General features: G+C 41.3%; 1 protein-coding gene across 1 annotated transcript in view; it reads left to right on the forward strand.

Annotated features, from left to right (window-relative positions):
* The window catches only part of LOC113189183 (cadherin-related family member 3-like), a 61,681-nt gene extending 50,550 nt beyond the window's left edge, over positions 1–11,131 (forward strand). The window contains exons 14-19 of the mRNA XM_077796472.1: positions 4,944–5,115; positions 6,524–6,765; positions 8,230–8,429; positions 9,184–9,203; positions 9,307–9,371; positions 11,027–11,131. Coding sequence (XP_077652598.1) covers positions 4,944–5,115; positions 6,524–6,765; positions 8,230–8,429; positions 9,184–9,203; positions 9,307–9,371; positions 11,027–11,131 — 804 coding nt within the window. The remainder of the gene's footprint in view (positions 1–4,943; positions 5,116–6,523; positions 6,766–8,229; positions 8,430–9,183; positions 9,204–9,306; positions 9,372–11,026) is intronic.
* Positions 11,132–20,661: the final 9,530 nt, after the last annotated feature.

The following is a 20,661-nucleotide window of genomic DNA, read 5'->3' on the forward strand; positions in this document are numbered from 1 at the left end:
TACGATGAAGGAATTATGAGAGCCTTGTGTGGCCTGGTGAGTCACTGTACCTTTCCACCCCCCACTGTACAGAGGCCCCTGGATTTCTGTTTTTGTGGTTATTGGTTTTATGTGTGTCATGGTGAGAAAAACACCAGATCTATTCACGTCAACAATTAGAGTGACTTTTGCAGGGACTGAGTTACAGTCACGAAGCTGGAATTATGTGGCTTAGTCGTGTCGGGATGATACCTAGGAGAGTGAACTGCCTGTGGCAGTTTTTCCAGTAGACATTTATGAACTCCCCAAATAGTATAGAATGACACCACCGGCAATTATCATTCACTTATTACGCATGAGCAGAAGGGAAAGCAGATCGAATAAAAAAATTTCAAGTGGCTCTGTTCTGATAAAAAGAATTTATGTTTTGCCTAAATGCAAAGCAGGGACATGTTCATTCCCTCTTCCTTTTAATGAATATTTATTGGGTGTTTACTCTACAAACAATAACTTGGTTTACAAAGAAGCCTAGGGTAACCTGAATGCCTATGGGGAGCTTAAAATTTTAATACATGAAAAGTTAAAGAGCCCGTAGCAAATGCCAAGCCAATGATACAGAGGAGTTCAGGAAAGGGAGACTGGTCTGTAGTTTCCAAAGTTTGGGGATCTATCGTCACCACCACCACCATTGACCCATCCACTTTTTATTAAGAATCTAATAAACACCAAGTATTATGATATGCCCTTGATCATTTCATTTATTCCTCAATCCCATTCCATGGGGGTGATTTCTGATACTCTTTATTCACAGATGGATAAATTTTGTTCCCAAGGTGTGGAAGTTAAGTAGTATATCCAAGGGAACTCGGTTCAAAGAGGTAGGATTAAGTCTGGACTCTTCATCACCATCAGGTACTCTGAATTCTCCAAGAAAGCCACCAATTCTATCCTCTCCACTTTCAAAATGTCCCGAATCCTCCTACCTCCCACCCGTCTACTGCTAAAATTCTGGTGTGTTAGCAGTAGGTTGCATCACTGTGACCAAAATACCTGACAAGATCAACTCAGAGGAGGAAAAGTTTAATTTGGCTCATGGGATCAGAGGTTCTCAGTCCACAGATGGCCAACACCATGGCTCTGGGCCCAAGCTGAGGCAGAATATCATGGCGGACAGGAAGCAGAGAGAAAGAGAGAGGAGATGGGACCCCGGAGGGGAGATGCTCAGCTCGTGGTGGGGCCCAGAAGCAGAGGGGCGGGGGGAAGGGCCACAGGGAAGATGCACCCTTCCAGGACACATCCCCAGTGACGACCTACTTTAGTTCCCATCCCATCAGGTCCGTCTATTCAAGGTAGGAAGAAGGGATTGGGTTATAGCTCTCTCAATCAAATAATATTATTTTACCTATGATAAGCCCTGCGTTAACAGGAGCTTTTGGGAACACCTCACATCCAAACTATGACACCTGGTTATGTCACCATCGTCCTGACCTGGTCTAGTGTAGCAGGCTCAACACGTGAGTCCCCCAGTTCTTTGTGTGCCCTTCCGTTCTACTCTGCGTACAGTCACCATAGGGATCCATTTCAAAGACAAATCACCTCTTTCTCAAACCTCTCCTTTGGTTCCCCATTGCACTTAGCAAGGCCCTAACTTCATTTGCAAGATCTGTGGGGTTGTACGATCTAGCTTCTAGCTACCTCTTTTTGGGGAGATACGGGGGGATACTGGGGATTAAACTTGACCCCTGAGCCACCTTCCCAGACCTATTTTGTGTTTTCTTTAGAGACAGGGTCTCACTGAGTTGCTTAGCGCCTAGCTTTTGCTGAGGCTGGCTTTAAACTCTCTGTCCTCCTGCCTCAGCCTCCTGAGTTGCTGGGATTACAGGTATTCAGCACTGTACCTGGTTCTGGCTGCCTCTTCATCTTCAGCTCTAGTTATGGTTTGGATGTGAGGTGTCCCCCAAAAGCTCACGTGTGAGACAGTGCAAAAAGGTCCAGAGGAGACATGACTGGGTTGTGAGAGCCTTAACCCAACCTGTGAATGAACCCCTGATGGGATTAACTGGGTGGTGGCTGGAGGCAGGTGGGTGTGGCTGGAGGAGGGGGCATTGGGGGCGTAGCTTTGGGGTCTCTATTTGTCTCTGGAGAGTGTAGTCTCTCTCTGCTTCCTGGTCACCATGTGAGCTGCTTCCCTCCACCACACTCTTCCTCCATGATGTCCTGCCTCCCCTGGAGCCCTGAGGAATGAAGCCTGCTGCCTATGGACGGAGACCTCTGAAACTGTGAGCTCCCAAATAAACTTTTCCTCTTCTACAATTGTTCTGGTTGGGGTCTTTTAGTTGCAACAGTGAAAAAAGCTGACTAAAACCAGCTCCTAGCTCTCTTCCTTCTTACTTACTCCAGTCCAGCCATGTGAACGTCTTGATGTTTCTCAAACACACTAAGACTGTAAAGCGTATCCTTCATGGCTCACATGATCACTTTAATATCTCTGCCCCAATGAAACCTGTAGGTAAAGGCCTTTTACATTGTGTGTAATGGTGGAAATTTGAAGCAATCCATGTGCTCATCATTAGGGGAAAGAATAAGTAATAGATACATACTGGGGAGTACTAAGAATCAAGAAGAAATAGCAAACTAGTTCTGGAAATGGCAGTATAGAAAGAACAGACAGGGCATTGTGTGAGAAAAATAGGAACAGAAAAGATTTGTCGGGGCTGGGGCTGTAGCTCAGTGGTAGAGTGCTTGTCTAGCACATGCGAGGCACTGGGTTTGATCCTCAGCACCACAGAAAAATAAATAAATAAATAAATAAAAGTATTGTGTTCATCTACAACTGAAAATATTTAAAAATGTATTTGTAATGTGATATCTTTGATGCAAAGCAAAAACCGCACCATCAATACTATGTACTTCATGAGTTCATACTTGCTTAAAGGACAAATATCAAATATGGGGAACTCGGGAAGAAATAGGAGCTGGGAGGTGGGTGGGGTGGTGTGCACTCCTCTAATCCTCGTGACTTGGGAAGCCTAGGCAGGAAGATCACAACTTTGAGGCCAGTCATAGCAATTTCGTGAGATCTCATCTCAACAAATGCATAAATGCATAAATAAAATTAAAAGGGACGGGACTCAGTCCTAGAGTACCCCTGAGTAGAACACCCAGTAAACCTCCCATTGCATGAACGTTCGTGCGCATGCATACACACAGACACACACACACACACACACACACAGGAGAAAGGGTCAAAAACAAATCCTTCTCTGAACACCGTCTCACCTTAGTTCTCGTTAGCTGTTCTCCATATCCTGGACCGTGTAGCGTCAGTTACTGTATGACATTGTCTAATAGAGTTGCTAAGTGTGTTTATTGCTTTGCCTCTACCACTAGAGGTCAGAGACTTTGTTCAGTTCACTTCTGTAGCTTCTATGTCTAGGCCAGTGCTTGACACATAGAAAATGTTGAATCAATATTCATTGAAAGGAATGAATTTGTGCCCCCAGCCAGTCATAGGATGGTAGGGATTAAGATTTTGTGTTTTAGTGGAATATTACTCAGCCTTAAAGAAGAATGAAATTATGGTATTTGCAGGTAAATGGATGGAGCTGGAGAATATCAGGCCAAAATAAGACAATTCCCCCCAAACCAAAGGCCAAATGTTTTCTCTGATGAGTGGATGCTGATCCATAATTGAGGCAGGGATAGGAAAGAATGCAGAAACTTTGGATTGGGCAGAAGGGAGTTAGGGGAGGGGAGGGGGTGTTGGGAGTAGGAATGACAATGGAATGAGATGGACATTTTACCCTATAAACATGTATGATTACTCTATAAGTGTGACTCTGCACCATGTTCAGCCAGAGGAAGGAGAAGTTGTGCTCTGTATGTGTACAATGTGTCAAAATGCATCCTATTGTCATGTATAATTAATTAGAACAAATGAAAAAGAAGTAAGCATCTGAAAACCACACACACACACACACACACACACACACACACACCTTGTATTTAAAAGTTGATAAAAGCAAGGTTAAGCCGCTTACACCAAATAAAGAAGCTAGTGGGTGACCCAGGTTTCAATCAAGAGTTCTGTTCCAAGTCCAAGTCCAGTGTCATTTTTATTATATCACAGAAATATCCCTAAAATCCTCTACTTATAATATCTCACACTAAATAAGATACACAGGTATTCAACCTATAGAAGCAACATTAAAGAATGAGTGACTCCCTAAGAATTTAGCTGCGTGGTGAAAACATTCCAGAAAACATTTTTGAAAAGATAAAACTTGCAAATGTAGGCACACCCGGGATTCTTCTGCGAATGTCAGTGAGAAAGTTATGAGTCATCTGAGAGGTGGGCAGGTAACCTTTCTAGGTTGACTAGCATTCATTCGATCACTGACATTTTAAAATCCTTGATATTTTGATCTTTTCCTAGGTAAGTTAGTTTCCTGGTGTATAGTGTTTTAATTAAGCAAAGATTGATAGCATCTTCTGATTAAGGTCAGAGCATATTTGAAGTGATCGTATTGTTACCAATAAAATAAACCAGGCTTCAAGGAAGAGTGAAGAGGAGGCTCTTCATTAAGAAAGATGTTTGCCATTAAGCATAGCTATTTAAAGCATTCAAGGGATTACAACTTTTCAAGGCAGTGTTCTTTAGCTTTCCTTTTGTCATCATTTACATAATTTGCGAGCCTTCCGAAGGCTCCTCTAATGAGCCCGCATCTCTCCCTAATGGCTACACTGAATGTCACAGTTGACCCAGGAAATAATAAACCTCTGACTAGTTGATTGACAGCCAGAATCCAAATCTGCAGGAGCATTTCTGCAAACTCAAAATTCTAGACTTTTTAATTTAATAATACCAAATGATCTGTCTCTACCCAGATGCTTATTTCTGATTTTGTGCACAAACAGTCACACGATGTGGATGTGATGTTTCTTCTCTCTCCATCGCCTGACAGGTCACGGTTGACATCGAAGATGAGAATGATGAAGCACCTGTCTGCACACCCTATCTCTCTAAGGCCATCATTTTTGACAACGTTGTTGCTGGGACAAACGTCAATGGCTTCAAACTGAGCTGTCACGACAGAGATTCACAAGATTTCGAAATGCGCTTTGAGATAGCTTCTGGTGGATGATTTAATTATTTCTTTTAATCATGTGCATTTGTCAAATTGACATGAGTTATATTGTGTAAGGCATGATACATAACCCTAGAAATGACTAAGTTTATACTTATAGCATTAAGTTTCCTCAAGGACTCACTTTCACTTCTACATATCTAACTTATTTCTTCCTGTAATGGGAGTATCAGTGAGTTCATGGATACTTTGACCACAAAGTACTTTGCTTGGGAAAGGCTAAGGGTTGCACTAGGAGCTAAGTCCGCTGTCCATGGTGCTGACTGAGAAGAGCCGTCACCTTCCCTTGGAAGCGACAAGTCCATTAGGATAGATGTTTGGGGGTATATAATTGCTGGATTTGCACAGATCTAAATCAACTTTAGTCACTATCTTGTCTTCTGTGGAAGACATCTGCTGAAACCAATGATATATCAGGCATTGTGCTGGGAAATGGGTACACAGAATATCCAAGACAGATAAGGATCTATTTTATGTCACTCATTTCTTATTAAACTAGTAGTAACTGCAACAATTATAAAATTATGAACTACAGTAAGTCCTATAAAAAAAGTTACTTGGGCTGGAAATGGTGGCTCATGCCTGTCATCTCAGTGGTGTGGGAGGCTGAGCTAGGAGGATCTCGAGTTCAAAGCCAGCCTCAGCAACAGCAAAATGCTAAGCAACTCAGTGAGACCCTGTCTCTAAATAAAATGCAAAATAGGGCTGGGGATGGGGCTGAGTGGTTGAGTGCTCCTGAGTTCAATCCCCAGTACCAAAAAAAAAAAAAAAAAAGTTACTTGCTACTGTGAACCATCATAAAAAAGAGACCAATTTAAAGCACAGAGGCCACATCTGTCTCATTTGTCTAAAAGAACAGGAGCCCTGGAGATCAGTAAACACATTGCCAATTAATTAAGAGGACTACTTTGATATCTATTCCCCTTGCTTCATAACTTAATAAGCTCCATGAAGAAAGGGACCATGTGCATCTTGTTTATAAAAATGTCCCCAAGGCCATAGGGAAGACTTCAACTTAGGGGAATCTATAGATACTCTGTGGTTTGACTGGTTCATTTGATACTGACCTAGATAGACGTATAAATGAAATAGCTCTGAGTAGAAGATTAAGGAAGAGGAATAAGGTAGGTGGGATTGCTAGACATTAGCATGAGCTTTGCTAGCCATGTGTGGACATCAGACTTATGATCTTAACCTGAAAATGTATTCTCTAACCAACTACGTTTATTGCTTATTTTTATCTCAGTTTTGTTAAAAGCCATGTATAGATTTGGGAATTCAGGATACAATGGAAATTTATTTTAACCCCTATGGGGTTAAAATACTAATTTAAAGTCGCTTGAGGAGATCAATGTATCTTAATATGATTCTGATTTTTCAATTATCCCTTTTAAAAGGAAATGAGAACCATCACTTTGGATTTGATCCAATTCGAGGTTCAAATACTCCAAAATTGATCGTGAAGAATCCTTTTAAGTTTGAGTCTGGAGCTGAACCGCGGCGGCAGTACCATCTTGTGGTGCACGTAATTGATGACAATCTGAAATACGGCAAATCCAGCAAGCCCAGGACAGGCACTGCTATTATAGATATTTATGTGACAAGAGCCAATACACCACCTCCCCCAACAAGTTCTGAAGTAAAGAGTTACAGAATTTGAGTCTCTGTGCAGAAAATACTGTACTGTAAATTCCAGTTTTATTTAGGAAGGTTAGAAGTCTGATCAGGGCAACACCTTCCCCCAAATGCCTTTCCACTCGAAAGCTCTGCCCCCATCCAACCACCTGGGCCACATTTTACAGTGTGCACCTGTTCATATAAACGAGATGGGTGGAAAAGAATTTGTGATAATGGCATATGGTATACCTCATATGGTACATAGAGGACCCCTAAGCAGCTAATTGTGTCTGAATTATCTGAAAGTTCTGCCTACCAGAAAAGCCCGATATTCAGTGAATTTCAATGAATTTTATCAATTTAAATTCTCAGCAAATAGGCACCTTAAATGATTATTCTGTAGCAGCCATGCTATGCACCGTCATGGTCATGGGAACCTACAGAGTGCCAGGACAGTACCACATGGCATATATTCATCTGCTCATCACATCTTCAACCCTGTGAAGCTTAGCAGACCCTCTAGTATCTTATCATTTAAAAAATAGATATGCAGTGTTTCCATAGAATTCCAGAATGGCTTCTGAGACACCCAAGGTGAAGTCTATTCTGTTGAGCAGTGTAGGGTATATTTTATTGTCTTCTATCCTCTGAAATAGAAGCAAAAAAAAAGGTGGTAAATCTTTTCACCAGAATATATGATTTTCGAGATATACTGGCCTTTGAACTGCATAAAAGGGTTAACTAGATGTGGAGCAGATAATGGGGGGCATGTAAACCTAAAAGGACCTCAGATACCATCTAGTTCAGCCCCCTTTTATGGATGGGAAGACTGAGGGCAAAAAGAGAAATGGTTTATTTAGGATCACAGAATGGTCACTGAAGGCAGCTCAAGTCTTTAAAATTTTTTTATTTGTTCTTTTTGGTTATACAAGACAGTACAGTACATTTTGACGTATCTACATACATGGGGTCTAACTTGTGGTTGGACATGACGGGGAGTTTCCCTGGTGGTGTGTTCCTATATGAACATGGGAAAGTTCTGTCCCATTCATTCCACTGTCTTTCCCATTCCCATCCCCCTCCCTTCCCTTCATTCCCCTTTGTCTCACCCAATGAACTTCTACCCCACTCCCATTGTGTATTAGCATCCACGTATCCAAGAGAACATTCTGCCTCTAGTTTTTTGGGACTGACTTATTTAACTTACCATGATAGTCTCCAGTTCCACCCACTTACCAGCAAATGCCATAATTTCATTCTTCTTTATGGCTGAGCAATTCAAGTCTTTATATTCTTAATTGGGTGGCTTCTTTATGTTGTGGTATTTCTCAGTATCACCTGTGGAGTGTAAAAATAAGTATGCCTGAGTCAATACCCCACTGTCTGTGTGCAATTATGGCTCTGTGTGGATGCTACTGTGTGTGTGAACAGATGCTCTCTGAAAACACCAACTAATGCTCTGTTTGCTTTGAAATAATTTTCCCAGCAAAGAAAAGGTCTGACCATTGTGTACACAGCTATCAACACATACAAATCCGAGGACTGGTACATTCCTTTCATCTTCACTCTGATGGCTATTTTCTTTGCTGGATTGGTTTCCTGGGTGTGTTTTCTGCTTTGGAGATATGGAAACATTATGGAGTGCTGTCATTTAATGACCAAAGAAGTCTCCAAGTCCAGATCCAAGTATGTGATTTTTTTTTCTTTCTAACTTTTTGATATGAAGAGTTAAAATCAATTGAGGTTCGATGATCTCCAATCTGAGGGCTCTGTCTAATTTTGCTTTTGTGGGGCACAGAGGAAAGCATTTGGGATACAAAACCCTTTTCACCAATGATCCCAAACCCACTCCATCCCAGAAACAGTTGGGGAACCTTTCTTTTTAGTAACAACAAATTATTGAATTATATCATAGAACATTTGCAACAGATTTTCAGTGGGAAGATGTTTTAAACAAATACATTTAGAAAGAAACAACTCTCCCTTATTATTTTTTTTGCAAGTACTTTGATGGACAGCTGTTTGACCATTGCTGGGAGTGAGCCTAGGATGGGTAATCCATGCAGGTATCCTCTCTGAGCATCTGTGTGTCTTTCCATCTGTTTGAAGCTGAACAGAAAAATCCAAAAAATATATAGAATGAAGCTGCTTTTATCATTATCCAAAAAGAGTTCCTCAGGGTACAAAATATCATAGCTTCAAAATTAGAGTTGGAACTGAATTTTCATTAACTAAATAGAACTTATTGATGGTGTATTAAGTGTGTAGTGGTAGTTGATGCAGACCATTTTATTATTCCTCATAGAATATTTCATTTTTTTCCTGGGAATATAGGATGATGTAATAATAGTCATGTGCTGACTATTGAATGAAATCGATTTTTTTCACCATGTGTTAGCATAATAAAGCTGATATTTTGTCAAATTTTCTTTCTCTACAGACGAATGAAGTATATTGCAGGTAAGATATAGATTGCTCATTGTTACACAATTATCCTTAAATTGTGTGACTTTTAACGTGCCTCTCACCAGATACCTGTTTTTATTTATTTGTTTTGGAACAGGGGATAGTAATCAGAAAGAAAAGATCATTACAGGGAGCAGAAGTAAAAAATTAGAAGTGTTAACAGTAAGTGCATTTTTGTGATCCCTCTATGGTTAAAAAAAAACATGCTACATTTTCCTCACAGTTGTTGTGCAAACGGAGGTTCCATATAGACATATGGTAAATTGACACAAGCATCAGAGAAAGGAAATAACATCATTTCAATTTATCTGTTTCTGCAGCCAGAACAACTCTAGATAATGGAAATCCTGCACCTTTCATCATTAGTTAAAAATAAAAGCAATATTTGAAAATAAATTATATATGTGATAGAGCTGAATAAGTTCTTCAACCTTTGAGTTTTTAAGCAGATGGGAAATCTGTGCCCTAGAGCACACAAATCATTTTCAAACTGGCTGAGTCGTATTCATTGAATAATTCACATAACCAAGTGTAGCAGGGTAAGACTGGTTCTAGGAAAAATAAATGTAGGCTAGAAAAGAAGGGCATTTTTAGTTTTCACCTCTAATTTTTCTCTCCACTGGCCTCTACGGACCTTTTTACCTGAATCTTTACTGACTGTGACACTGTCTCATGAGCTTGTTCTCACTCAGGGCTTCTTTCCCCTGTCTCTTCCCTTAGGAAATGGATGCCACCTCACCACCTGTATTAGTTTGCTAAGAGCTGCTGTAACAAAATATCAGACTGGGTGGCTTAAACAACAGAACTTTATTTCTCATGGTTCCCAATGCTAGAAGTCCATGATCAAGGTGTTGGGCAGGTTTGGTACTTCTGAGTCCTTTCTCCTCAGCTTGCTGAGAGCTGCCTTCTGGCTGAGTCCTCACATGTCTGTGAGGATGGTTTTGCTTTTAGCGTCCTGATCTCCTCTTTTTATAAAAACATTTTCTGTATTGGATTAAGCTCTGCCTCCAGGACCTCATTTTACTCTTTAAACACACTCTCTCCAAATGGAGTGATGTCCATAGGTACTAGGAGTTAGAATGTCAATGTATGAATTTGGGGGAGTGGCACAGGGTAACCTGTAGTACCTCTCATCAAGATGAAATTTCATATTAAAAAAAAAAGAGAAACTGAAAAGATCTCATGAAAATGGAAGGGAAATCAGTAGAAGAGAGAAAAGGGACCAGGGGGAGGAACAAGAGAAGAGAAAATACTAGAAAATAATGTTGGCTAAATTATATTGTTATATTGTGTGCTTGTATAAATATGTAACAACAAATCCCACCTTTATGTACAACTATTGTGCATCAATAAAAAATGTGGGCAGTAAGCCCAGCGTGGTGGTGCACACCTATCATCCCAGCAGCTCGGGAGGCTGAGGAAGGAGGATTGTGAGTTCAAAGCCAGCCTCAGCAACAGCAAGGCACTGAGCAACTCAGTGAGACCCTGTCTCTAAATAAAATACAAAATAAGGCTGGGGATGGGGCTCAGTGGTTAAGCACCCCTGAGTTCAATCCCTGGTACCCCCAGCCCAAAAAATGTGGGAAATTAAAAAAAAAAGACCAGAGTTAACAGGGGTCATGGCAAATAGACTGATGTGAGGAATGGGATTGGGAGGAGATAGGCACACCCAGAAGTTTTGGTCCCTAGGCTGAGCACTCTACAGATTAGAAAGATAAGGTAATTTATAAGAAGTCATCTGCTCAAAGAATTCAACACGTATCAAAACTAATTTTATCAACCCAACTTTATTGCTAACTATCTGTGCTTTTTCAAAGGAAACCATTGTGTACGAGACCATGTTTGATGGAGAAGCCATTGATCCAGGTATGGTGCTTAATCATCTTTTGAGTGAAGCCCAATTTTACCTGTTTGGATATTAAACTATATGGAATAAATTGCTCGTTATTATGGTGTGCAAAATGAGACTCTGTCCTAATGTCTTCCCCTTTGGGGCCAATCAGGGATCAGATAAAGCAGTTAAATCATGGGAGGCAACTGATGTTTGGGGGATGTCACCATTACTCAGTTCCACTCCTCAAGGACGTGGGAGGAATAGGAAGGAAGTTGTTGGAGGGTCTGTAAAAGCCTTGGAGGTGGAGAAGTTAGAAGATGAGGGTTTCAGTGTGGACAGTCAACAATGCTCCGAATGAACTTGGGGCAAAGCATTTAACCTTCCTGCAGCTCACTTTTCCCAGGTGAAAAACCTATGTTGTCTGCTTCATGGTGGGGATTGTGCAGTTCAAGCATAACTGTACTAACTTGTAAAAATCACCGTGCAAAATGTCACTTAACATGGGGCATTAGTCACGAAAGTCTCCTTGGTACTACAACAGCTTGTGATACTTAATGAATTCCTGACAGCTTTGGATATCTTGGCATGAAGTTATTGATGCTTTATTACTAACTTCTAGGTTCTCCCTAAAGAAAATCACTCCTTTTAAACATATTTTATTGAATTAAAAACACACTAGTCGTATTCAAATCTGGTTTATATTAAATATGCTCCTATGGGCTTTAATTTCCAAGAATCAATTAAAAGTATCTGTGAACATTTACTGAGTGATTACTATGCCAGAATGGCAGGTCCTACTTAATCCTCCCAACAATGAGATTGTCTTTATTTCTACTTTCCTGTGATGGAAACACCATTATTGTACCCATGTCATGGACTTTTTTTTTTTTGTACCAGGGATTGAACCCAGAGGTGCTTAACCACTGAGCCACATCCCCAGCCCTTTTTTATATTTTATTTAAAGAAAAGGTCTCTCTGAGTCACTTAAGGCCTTGCAAAATTGCCAAGGCTGGCCTTGAACTAGTGATCCTCCGGCCTCAGTCTCCTGAGCCACTGGGATTATATTACCATTATTTTTAAAAATGAGTGAACTGGGAGAGACAAGGTCAATAGCCCAGAGTCATCATTTAATAAGAAAAAACAGTCACCATGAGAAGCCAGGCAGTCTGACACAGGAACCCTCATCCTTAGTACTATTCATGACCTTTCTTACCCATCAACAGCCTGATAAAAAGCAGTGCACCACCAAACACTATGTTCTAGTTCTTCCATTAAAAAAAAAAAATGGCGTTCACGAATCTGTACAGGCAACAGCTACTGCAGTCCCTGACTGGCACTTGGCCAGTGCCCAGCAGTTTTCATCTTCTCATACTGGAGGACTGGTTACCATGTGTTTGGACTCCTGCATTTGGCTTATTTTGAACCTGGATGTTTGATCCTCAGCAATTTATTTTCAAATTCTGAGATGAAGTATGGAATGATGGACAAGGTTTTTTTTTTCTGTGTGTGCGAGTGATAACGGATTCTTTTCTTTTTGGAGGAAGGGGCTTTTCAGTGAAGTGCATTGTCCACCCCAGCATGGTGGCCCTGCCAGAAGAATCACCTTTTCAATGAATGGACTTTTTTCTTTTAAATATTTTTAGTTATAGTTGGACACAATATCTTTTATTTCTATCAAATGTTCTGTGGGACTTAGAAAGTGAAGCATGAGGTACTATTTTGTTCTTGGAACCCCCTAAAAGTAAAATAGGACATGGCCCCCTAATCTATGTGGTCAGCATTTAGAGCTCTTGTTTTAGTCAGCTTTTTTTGCTTCTGTGACTAAAGGACCTGACAAAAACAATTTTAGAAGAGAAAAAGTTTATTTGGGAGCTCATGGTTTCTGAGGTCTCCGTCCACAAACAGCAGGCTCCATTCCTCAGGGCTCGAGGGGAGGCAGGACATCATGGAGGAAGAGTGTGGTGGAGGGAAGCAGCTCACATGGTGATCAGGAAGCAGAGAGACTCCACTCTCCAGAGACAAATAGAGACCCCAAAGCCACGCCCCCAATGCCCCCTCCTCCAGCCACACCCACCTCCCCCACCCACCACCCAGTTAATCCCATCAGGGACCCATTCACTGGTTGGGTTAAGGCTCTCACCACCCAGTCATGTCTCCTCTGGACCTTCCTGCATCGTCTCACACGTGAGCTTGTGGGGGACACCTCACATCCAACCCTAACAGCTCTGCAGCCAGACTGCCTGGGTTCAATCCAGGTGGCAATGGCAAGCAGGTCAGCATCTCCGTTCCTCAGTTTCCTCATTTCTAAAGTGTTTCTAATAATATATAAAATACTCCATAGAGATGTTGGGTGGATTTGGCATGTAGTAAGCAACATAGTCGTCCACTATTATTACTGTTACTGAGTTGATTTGTTAATTACATCTTGGTCACACAGAATAGCTGACTTCTACTCCATCAGGCTCTGCCTTGGGTCTTTTTCTCTTGTATATTACTCTCATTTCAGTATTATTTCTATGAACATGGTTGATAAAACCTTAGAACAATTAGAGGAAAAATTTTTTTGGGTGGGGGGACATGCTTTTTTTTTATACTTTTGTTTTTAAAATAATTACAGACTCACAAAAATTTTCCAAAGATACTACAGAGTTATTGTATATGTACCCCTCTGTCACCAAGCTTATCTTAAAGGTCATTTTTTTTAACAGTGCCCAAACCAGAAAATTGGCATTGGTGCCATACAATGTAATAGACTGCAGACTACTCAGATTTCATCAGTCTTTTTTTTTAAATGTACTTTTTATTTTTGGTGCTAGGGATTGAACTGAGGGGTGCTTTGCCACTCAGTTATATCCTTAGCCCTTTTATTTATTTTTAATTTTTAAATTTTTAAAATTTTTAATTTTTGGTACCGAGGATTGAATTCAGGGGCATACAACCACTGAGACAAATCCCCAGCCCTTTACTTTTGTATTTTATTTAGAGACAGGATCTCATTGAGTTGCTTAGGGCTTTGCTGAGTTGCTGAGGCTGGCCTCAAACTTGCAATCCTCCTGCCTCAGCCTCCTGAGCTGCTGGGATTACAGGCATGTGCCATCTTGCCTGGCTTTTACATGTACTTAAAATATATATATGTGGGCTGAGGTTGTGGCTTAGTGGTAGAGTGCTTGCCTCTCATGTGTGGGACACTGGTTTCCATCCTCAGCACCACATAAATAAATAAAATAAAGATATTGTGTCCATCTACAACTATACATTTAAAATATATATATGTACACACACACACACACACACACACACACACACACACACATATATATATATATATATATATATATATATATATATATATATATATAATATAATTCTATGAAATTGAATCACATGTAAAGATTTATATAACTGCCATCACAGCCAAGACACAGAATGGTTCTGTCCCACAAGAGAATTTTCCAGATGTCACTGTCTGTGAAGTCACACCATACCTCATTTTGTTTCCAAAGACGTGAGAAACTTGTCACTGTGTCAGCTGTGTAGCAAATGCTCAATAAACGTTTGGTGTAATGCATAAATGTTTTGCAGGTTGGTTGTGGTTCACCGTCCCTGTGTTTCGGTCTTTCCTTCTCATAGTGTCTGGGAATGTGTACAAATACAACAGCAGAACAGGTGCAAGAAAGTGGAAGAAGGAGGAGGCCTTGACGGATGTGTATTCCCTCCCGGACGCCCACCCTTCTGAGCAATCTACCTCCGTTCAAATTCCTCTGCAAGGATAGCATTTTTGTGCATGCGACTGACATGGACAATTTTTACTTGGCTTTCTGAAATTTAGTTGTAGATGGGAGGCCAGCCATTTGTTCGTGCTGATAGCTTCCTGTCATCTTCCAGGTCAGTGTCTTGGAGAGGACATCAGATGGTTGAACTTTGACCTCTTGATGTGTTTTGTTGAAAACCAGAGACTGAATTGGCCTGTGTTCTTTGTTTCTCTTTGCCCAGTTTAACATGCTTCTTTAGATCAGAGATGTTTGTTTTGCCCACAACTGTAAACCCAACACATACTTGGCCGAGTCAGGGTGGACTCCATGCTTATTTGCTGAATAAATTAATTTGACTATGTGAATACAGACCTCTGGCTTTTAATTCAGAATGCTTATGCCACCATGACCCACAAAACAGAAATAGGAATTAGCTTTAGAAATTCTTGGTTTCTGGTAGTTATAAAAAATGCAGAGTTTTTTTTTTTTTTAGTATTTTTTAAAAGCACAATTGATCTTGCTTTTAATTTTCTTTTTATAGTTCTGTGGAGAATGATCACCTGAAAACTTTACGTATTTATGACTTGCCAAGGAAAAGTCAGAATCAAGTTTTTTGAGAGCTATGCACTTAGGCAAATAACTTCCAAAATACATATGGCCTCTCCATCTCCCTCCTGGTCCATCAGAAGAAATGCGACAGAAGAACCAGGGCTGTTGAAAGGCTAAAGTAGGGATGTTCAAGGGAGAGGCCAAATCCATATTCCAAATGAAAATCCATAATGTGAATCTGTAGTCACAAATGAAGTTTAGCCTGGGATAGTATTTTTTTAAAATTAATCTCATTCACTATATGCAGATAAATACACTATAAGCAATTAACTCATATTCAAATCAGAATATATCTATCAGCTTGGAAGACTCATTGTTTGGATAGGAAGTGTCCCCCCAAACCTCCTGTTGATGCAGGAATATTCAGAGGTCAAATGATTAGATTGTGTGAACTATAACCTAGTTGATCCATCCTAATTTGAATGACTGACTGTGTGGTAACTGTGGCAGGTGGGGACAATGGTTGGAGGAGGTGGGTCACTAGGGGTATGTCCTGGAAGGGTTCTTCTTCCTGCTGCCCCTCCCTTCCTGACCCCACCATGAGCTGAGCTGCTTTCCTGGGTTGGGCCCTTCCGCCATGATGCTCTCTGCCTGGCCAGGGGCCCAGAGCAATGGAGTCAGCCGTCTATGGACTGAGATCTCTGAAACCATTAGCCCCAAATAAACTTTGCCTCCTCTAAGTTGCACTTGTCAGGTATTTTGGTTACAGTGATGAAAAAACCAGGTGAAACAATGACCCCCAAATATCTTCCCGTCTATCTCCCTTGGCATAGGTGCACACAAATAATTCCTTTTCAGCCCAGGGACGCCTGATCTCCCATCAAGGGGAAGAAGCTGAAAAGAAGCAGGCTCATTTTTTATTTACATCTTCCTTGAGTGGGTGGATCCTCAGAGGCATTATGTGGAGGACATCAGTGGATCTGAAGTCCGGGCTTTGGACAAGTCACGTATTCTCTCCGAGTTTCTTCTTCTAGTCCCATTTTTCTTGGTTTCATTGTGAGAAACGGCATAAAACAACGGAGATTCAACACTTGGTGGTACTTCCTAACCTGCAAGCCTTACTTAAAGCTTAAAATGGGTTTAGCTTCATTAGATCAAAATTGGTGGCTGAGAGAGCCATGGCTTGGGACACAGGAACACAGAAGGGGGTCACTTCATGGTTGTAGGCCAATCTAAGTTTCCATTGGTGGTAATGAGCTTCACAGAGTTGTGCAAAGGACTTACTGCCTTCTTCCAGATGGTGCGGCAATTCCCCACCGGGGGACAGGCCCGAGGCTGTCTGGGAAAGCATTCTCCTCTCTCCAGCAAGGCTCTCTCTGGATCAATTATGATTTGATGGATATAGATGTGTGAGGCTCCATCTGCCACCACCTGAGCTTTTAAGGAAACAATTTTTTTAAAAAAGGAAGTGCTCACCAACTTTTCAAAGTCTGGATTGGATCAATTTGTGTTGGAACTACCTGTGTGGAAACCAAAAAAAAAATATTCTTCAGTTGCTGTTTTCGGCACAAACACGAGTGTGTGTGAACCTGCTTGGTTGTTGGGGATCTCAGTCTCAGACCTGCCAAAAGAGGACATCTGAGCAGGAGACAGCACTGGGGGCGTTGTTTGGGAGGGAAGGGAAGAGGGCTTGCCCTTGACAGCAAGGTTCTGGAACAGAACCTCTCCCTCTGTGTCATGATCAGTTTGCCTGCGACTCCCGAGGCTCCTCTATTGTATCAATAGACTCTAACTTAATAATAACGATTGCATTCAAATTACCACAAACTTGGTGTCTTGAAACAACAGACATTGGTTCTTCCCATCCTGGAAGCTGGAATACTGAGATCCAGCTGTTGGCTGGCTGTAGGGCCTCTGGAGGCTTCAGGGGAGGATGTGTTCCCGTGCCTATTGGAACAGTATCCTGTGGATGCTGCTTTCCTGGACTTGTGGCTAAAGTCCTCTGTTCTCTCCCTCCACCAGCTCAGCACTTGCCCTTTCATGTGTCTGTCAAATTTCCTTCTGCTTTAGTCATTTTTTGTTGATGGTTTAATTTCTTTTCTTCTTCTTCTTCTTCTTCTTCTTCTTCTTCTTCTTCTTCTTCTTCTTCTTCTTCTTCTTCTTCTTCTTCTTCTTCTTCTTCTTCTTCTTCTTCTTCTTCTTCTTCTTCTTCTTCTTCTTCTTCTTCTTCTTCTTCTTCTTCTTCTTCTTCTTCTTCTTCTTCTTCTTCTTCTTCTTCTTCTTCTTCTTCTTCTTCTTCTTCTTCTCCAGGGATTGAACCCAGGGGTGCTCAACCACTGAGCCACATCCCCAGTCATTTTTTTGCATTTGATTTAGAGACAGGGTCTCATTGTGTTGCTCAGGGTCTCACAAAGCTGCTGAGGCTGGCTTTGAACTTGTGATCCTCCTGCCTCAGCCTCCAGAGCTGCTGGGATGACAGGTGTGAGACACTGCCGGGAGGTTTAATTTTTATTTGATCTGTTTTGCTTAGACTTGCCTTTGGATTAAGGTCTACCTAGATAACCTGCGTGATCTCCTAATCTCACTGCCCTTAATTGATCATACCTATGAGGATTCTTTTTCCACAAAAGATCTTGTTCGGAAGTTCTGAGAATTAGGAAATGGATATGTCTTTTTCAGGGTCACCATTCATCCCACCACAGTGATATTCCAAAGTGTGTGACAGATCGGTGCAAGCTTTCTGATAGACAGTGTGGCTATTTTAGTTTCATGGAGTGTCTGTCTACTCTGTGGCAGGAATTTGAGGAGGCTTTTAATCAATAAAAATACAAGTGTCTTTGACTTGGCAATTTCCTTCCTTGGAGTTTCTACAAGATCTGCAGGATTTACTTAGATGTTTCCTCACCTTAGAGAGATGGTGACCCTTCATTGGCTAATGTCCTACTCTCTGCAGTGGAGGGGAGCTGGAGAGAACCTCATCTTCCAGAGTGAGAGCTGCCCTTTCATACCCATACCCTAGGGATCTCATGTGCTGGTTCTTGGGTTCTCTTCTGGTTCAGAGGGGAGAAAATTCTGGCAGACTGATTGAGATGCATTTCCCCTATGATAGGTCCTGTGTTGATCCTGAGTCTCCTTGCGTGTCTTCAGATGGGGGGTTTATTAGCTAGCAGGCAACTCTTTTGCTCTTTGGAATAACATCATGATTAGATTTATTTTATTGAAGCAAGAGAAAATCGAATCGACATTGTGAAGGATGTGCTGAAGAATTAAAAACCATGATGTTTCTCCTTCTTAAGAAGACTCCCTGGACCAAGCAGTTTTACTAGCTGATAAAAAAGCTATTGCAGACCAAGACACATGCATAATGGCTCCTGTATTGTTATCTAATATTTCATCTAACTCCAGCATTGAGCTCCTTCATCTATAATAAATGACTTACTTTCAGCTGGAAAAGGCAAAATGATCCCTTTCGGATTGAAATTACCTGGAAATGTAATTAACGGCATCTCATTTTGGGAGCTCATCATCTGAAGTCTCTGTGGATGTCTTTAAATAGGAAAAATTGGCAGTTTTATTGTGTTCTTGATATATTGCAAATAGAGCTCCTGGTCTACGCGGCTGTGGGACCGGTCCAGAAACCCCATTGGACATAAGACAAATTTAGTTTGCGTTTATTGTAGCCAACAATAAAATTGGGTTTAAACAGTTCTTTATTTAACACTTGGAAACATTTTTTTTTTTGGTACCAGGGATTGAACCCAGGGGTGCTTAACCACTGAGCCACATCTCCAGCCCTTTTTATGTTTTATTTTGAGACAGGGTCTCACTGAGTTGATTAGGGCTTGCTAAGTTGCTGAGGCTGGCTTTGAACCTGTGATCCTTCTGCCTCGGCCTCCTGAGTCACTGGGATTACAATGCTGTGAATATGCCATTGAGCCTTCTTCTTCCCAGGCTTGCAAAATCAAAGCCAAGGAAGGGTTAATGGGGAAAGTCAGGTGGATTCCCAAAAGTTTGTCATTATAGTACTGGGCTCTTCTAGCTAGAACCGTTAGAGATGAATCATGAACTTGTGGCACAAGATGGGATTAACTGGGTACAAGCCAAAGCAGCAGCTAAGAAACATCCATCTGCTAGATTCAGGGATGAACTCGTCCCCTACACATGGTTCATTTTTCTCTGTCTTGTTCCAACATCAAGCTCCATGCTTGCCACCTACTGGGTCTTTAAAAGTGAATGTGGACTAATCAAAAGAAAGGTGAGTAGTTTATCATCAAAAATATTTTCATTTAAAAAATATGGTTAGTTGTAGGTGGACACAATACCTTTATTTTATTTATTTTATTTTTATGTGGTACTGAGTCTAGAATCTGGTGCCTCCCACATGCAACGCAAGTGCTTTACGACTGAGCCCCATCCCCAGCTGTGTTTTGTATTTTATTTAGAGACAGGGTCTCACTGAGTTGCTTAGGCCTCGCTAAGTTGCTGAGGCCTGGCTTTGAACTCATGATCCTCCTACCTCAGCCTCCTAAACTGCTGGGATTACAGGCATGCACCACCATACCCAACTTGCTTTCATTTTTTTTTTCTAGTTGTAAATGACACAATACTTTTATTTTACTTATTTATTTTTATGTGGTGCTGAGGATCAAACCCAATGCCTCACACATGCTAGGCAAGCACTCTGCCACTGAGCTACAACCCCAGCCCCTTGCTTTCATTTTTTTTTAATATTTAGTTGCATATGGACACAGTACCTTTATTTTATTTATTTATTCATTTTTATGTGGTGCTGAGGATTGAACCCAGTGCCTCACACTTGCTAGCCAAGCTCTCTACCGCTGAGCCACAACTCCAGCCCCTTGCTTTCAATTTTAATGCAGCCCAATAGATAGTTAACTAGTTGATAGGAAGGTTCCATTCCTTATTGACTCACATGCTTTTTAGTTTTCTTCCAGATCTGTGGTGTTGCATGGATAGTTCTCACCTACTGGCCTCTTTTTCTAATGTGGGGCTGCTGAATACCTGGCAGAGGCGCTGATGCTCTGTACATGGTCCCCAGCAGACATTGCAGGTGGACTGTAGCATGACTTTTTGCTATGTATGGATGTAACTGTGAGATTAACTATGGAGATGAGCAGCACAGATTTCCTGTTAGCAGATGGTCCAGATGCTGGTAACTTGGAGGTGAGCCCCAGGTCAACTGGACCCCTGAGTAAAAGCTGTGCCTTTCCTAGGGTAGCCTTCATTTAGCCAGGAAAAGAAAAGGAAAGAGGTCATAAATTCTAAACCACTATTGGATAGCTCTGGGGGAAATACT

The sequence above is a fragment of the Urocitellus parryii genome, chromosome 3 (assembly GCF_045843805.1).
Source record: "Urocitellus parryii isolate mUroPar1 chromosome 3, mUroPar1.hap1, whole genome shotgun sequence".
NCBI lineage: Eukaryota > Metazoa > Chordata > Mammalia > Rodentia > Sciuridae > Urocitellus > Urocitellus parryii.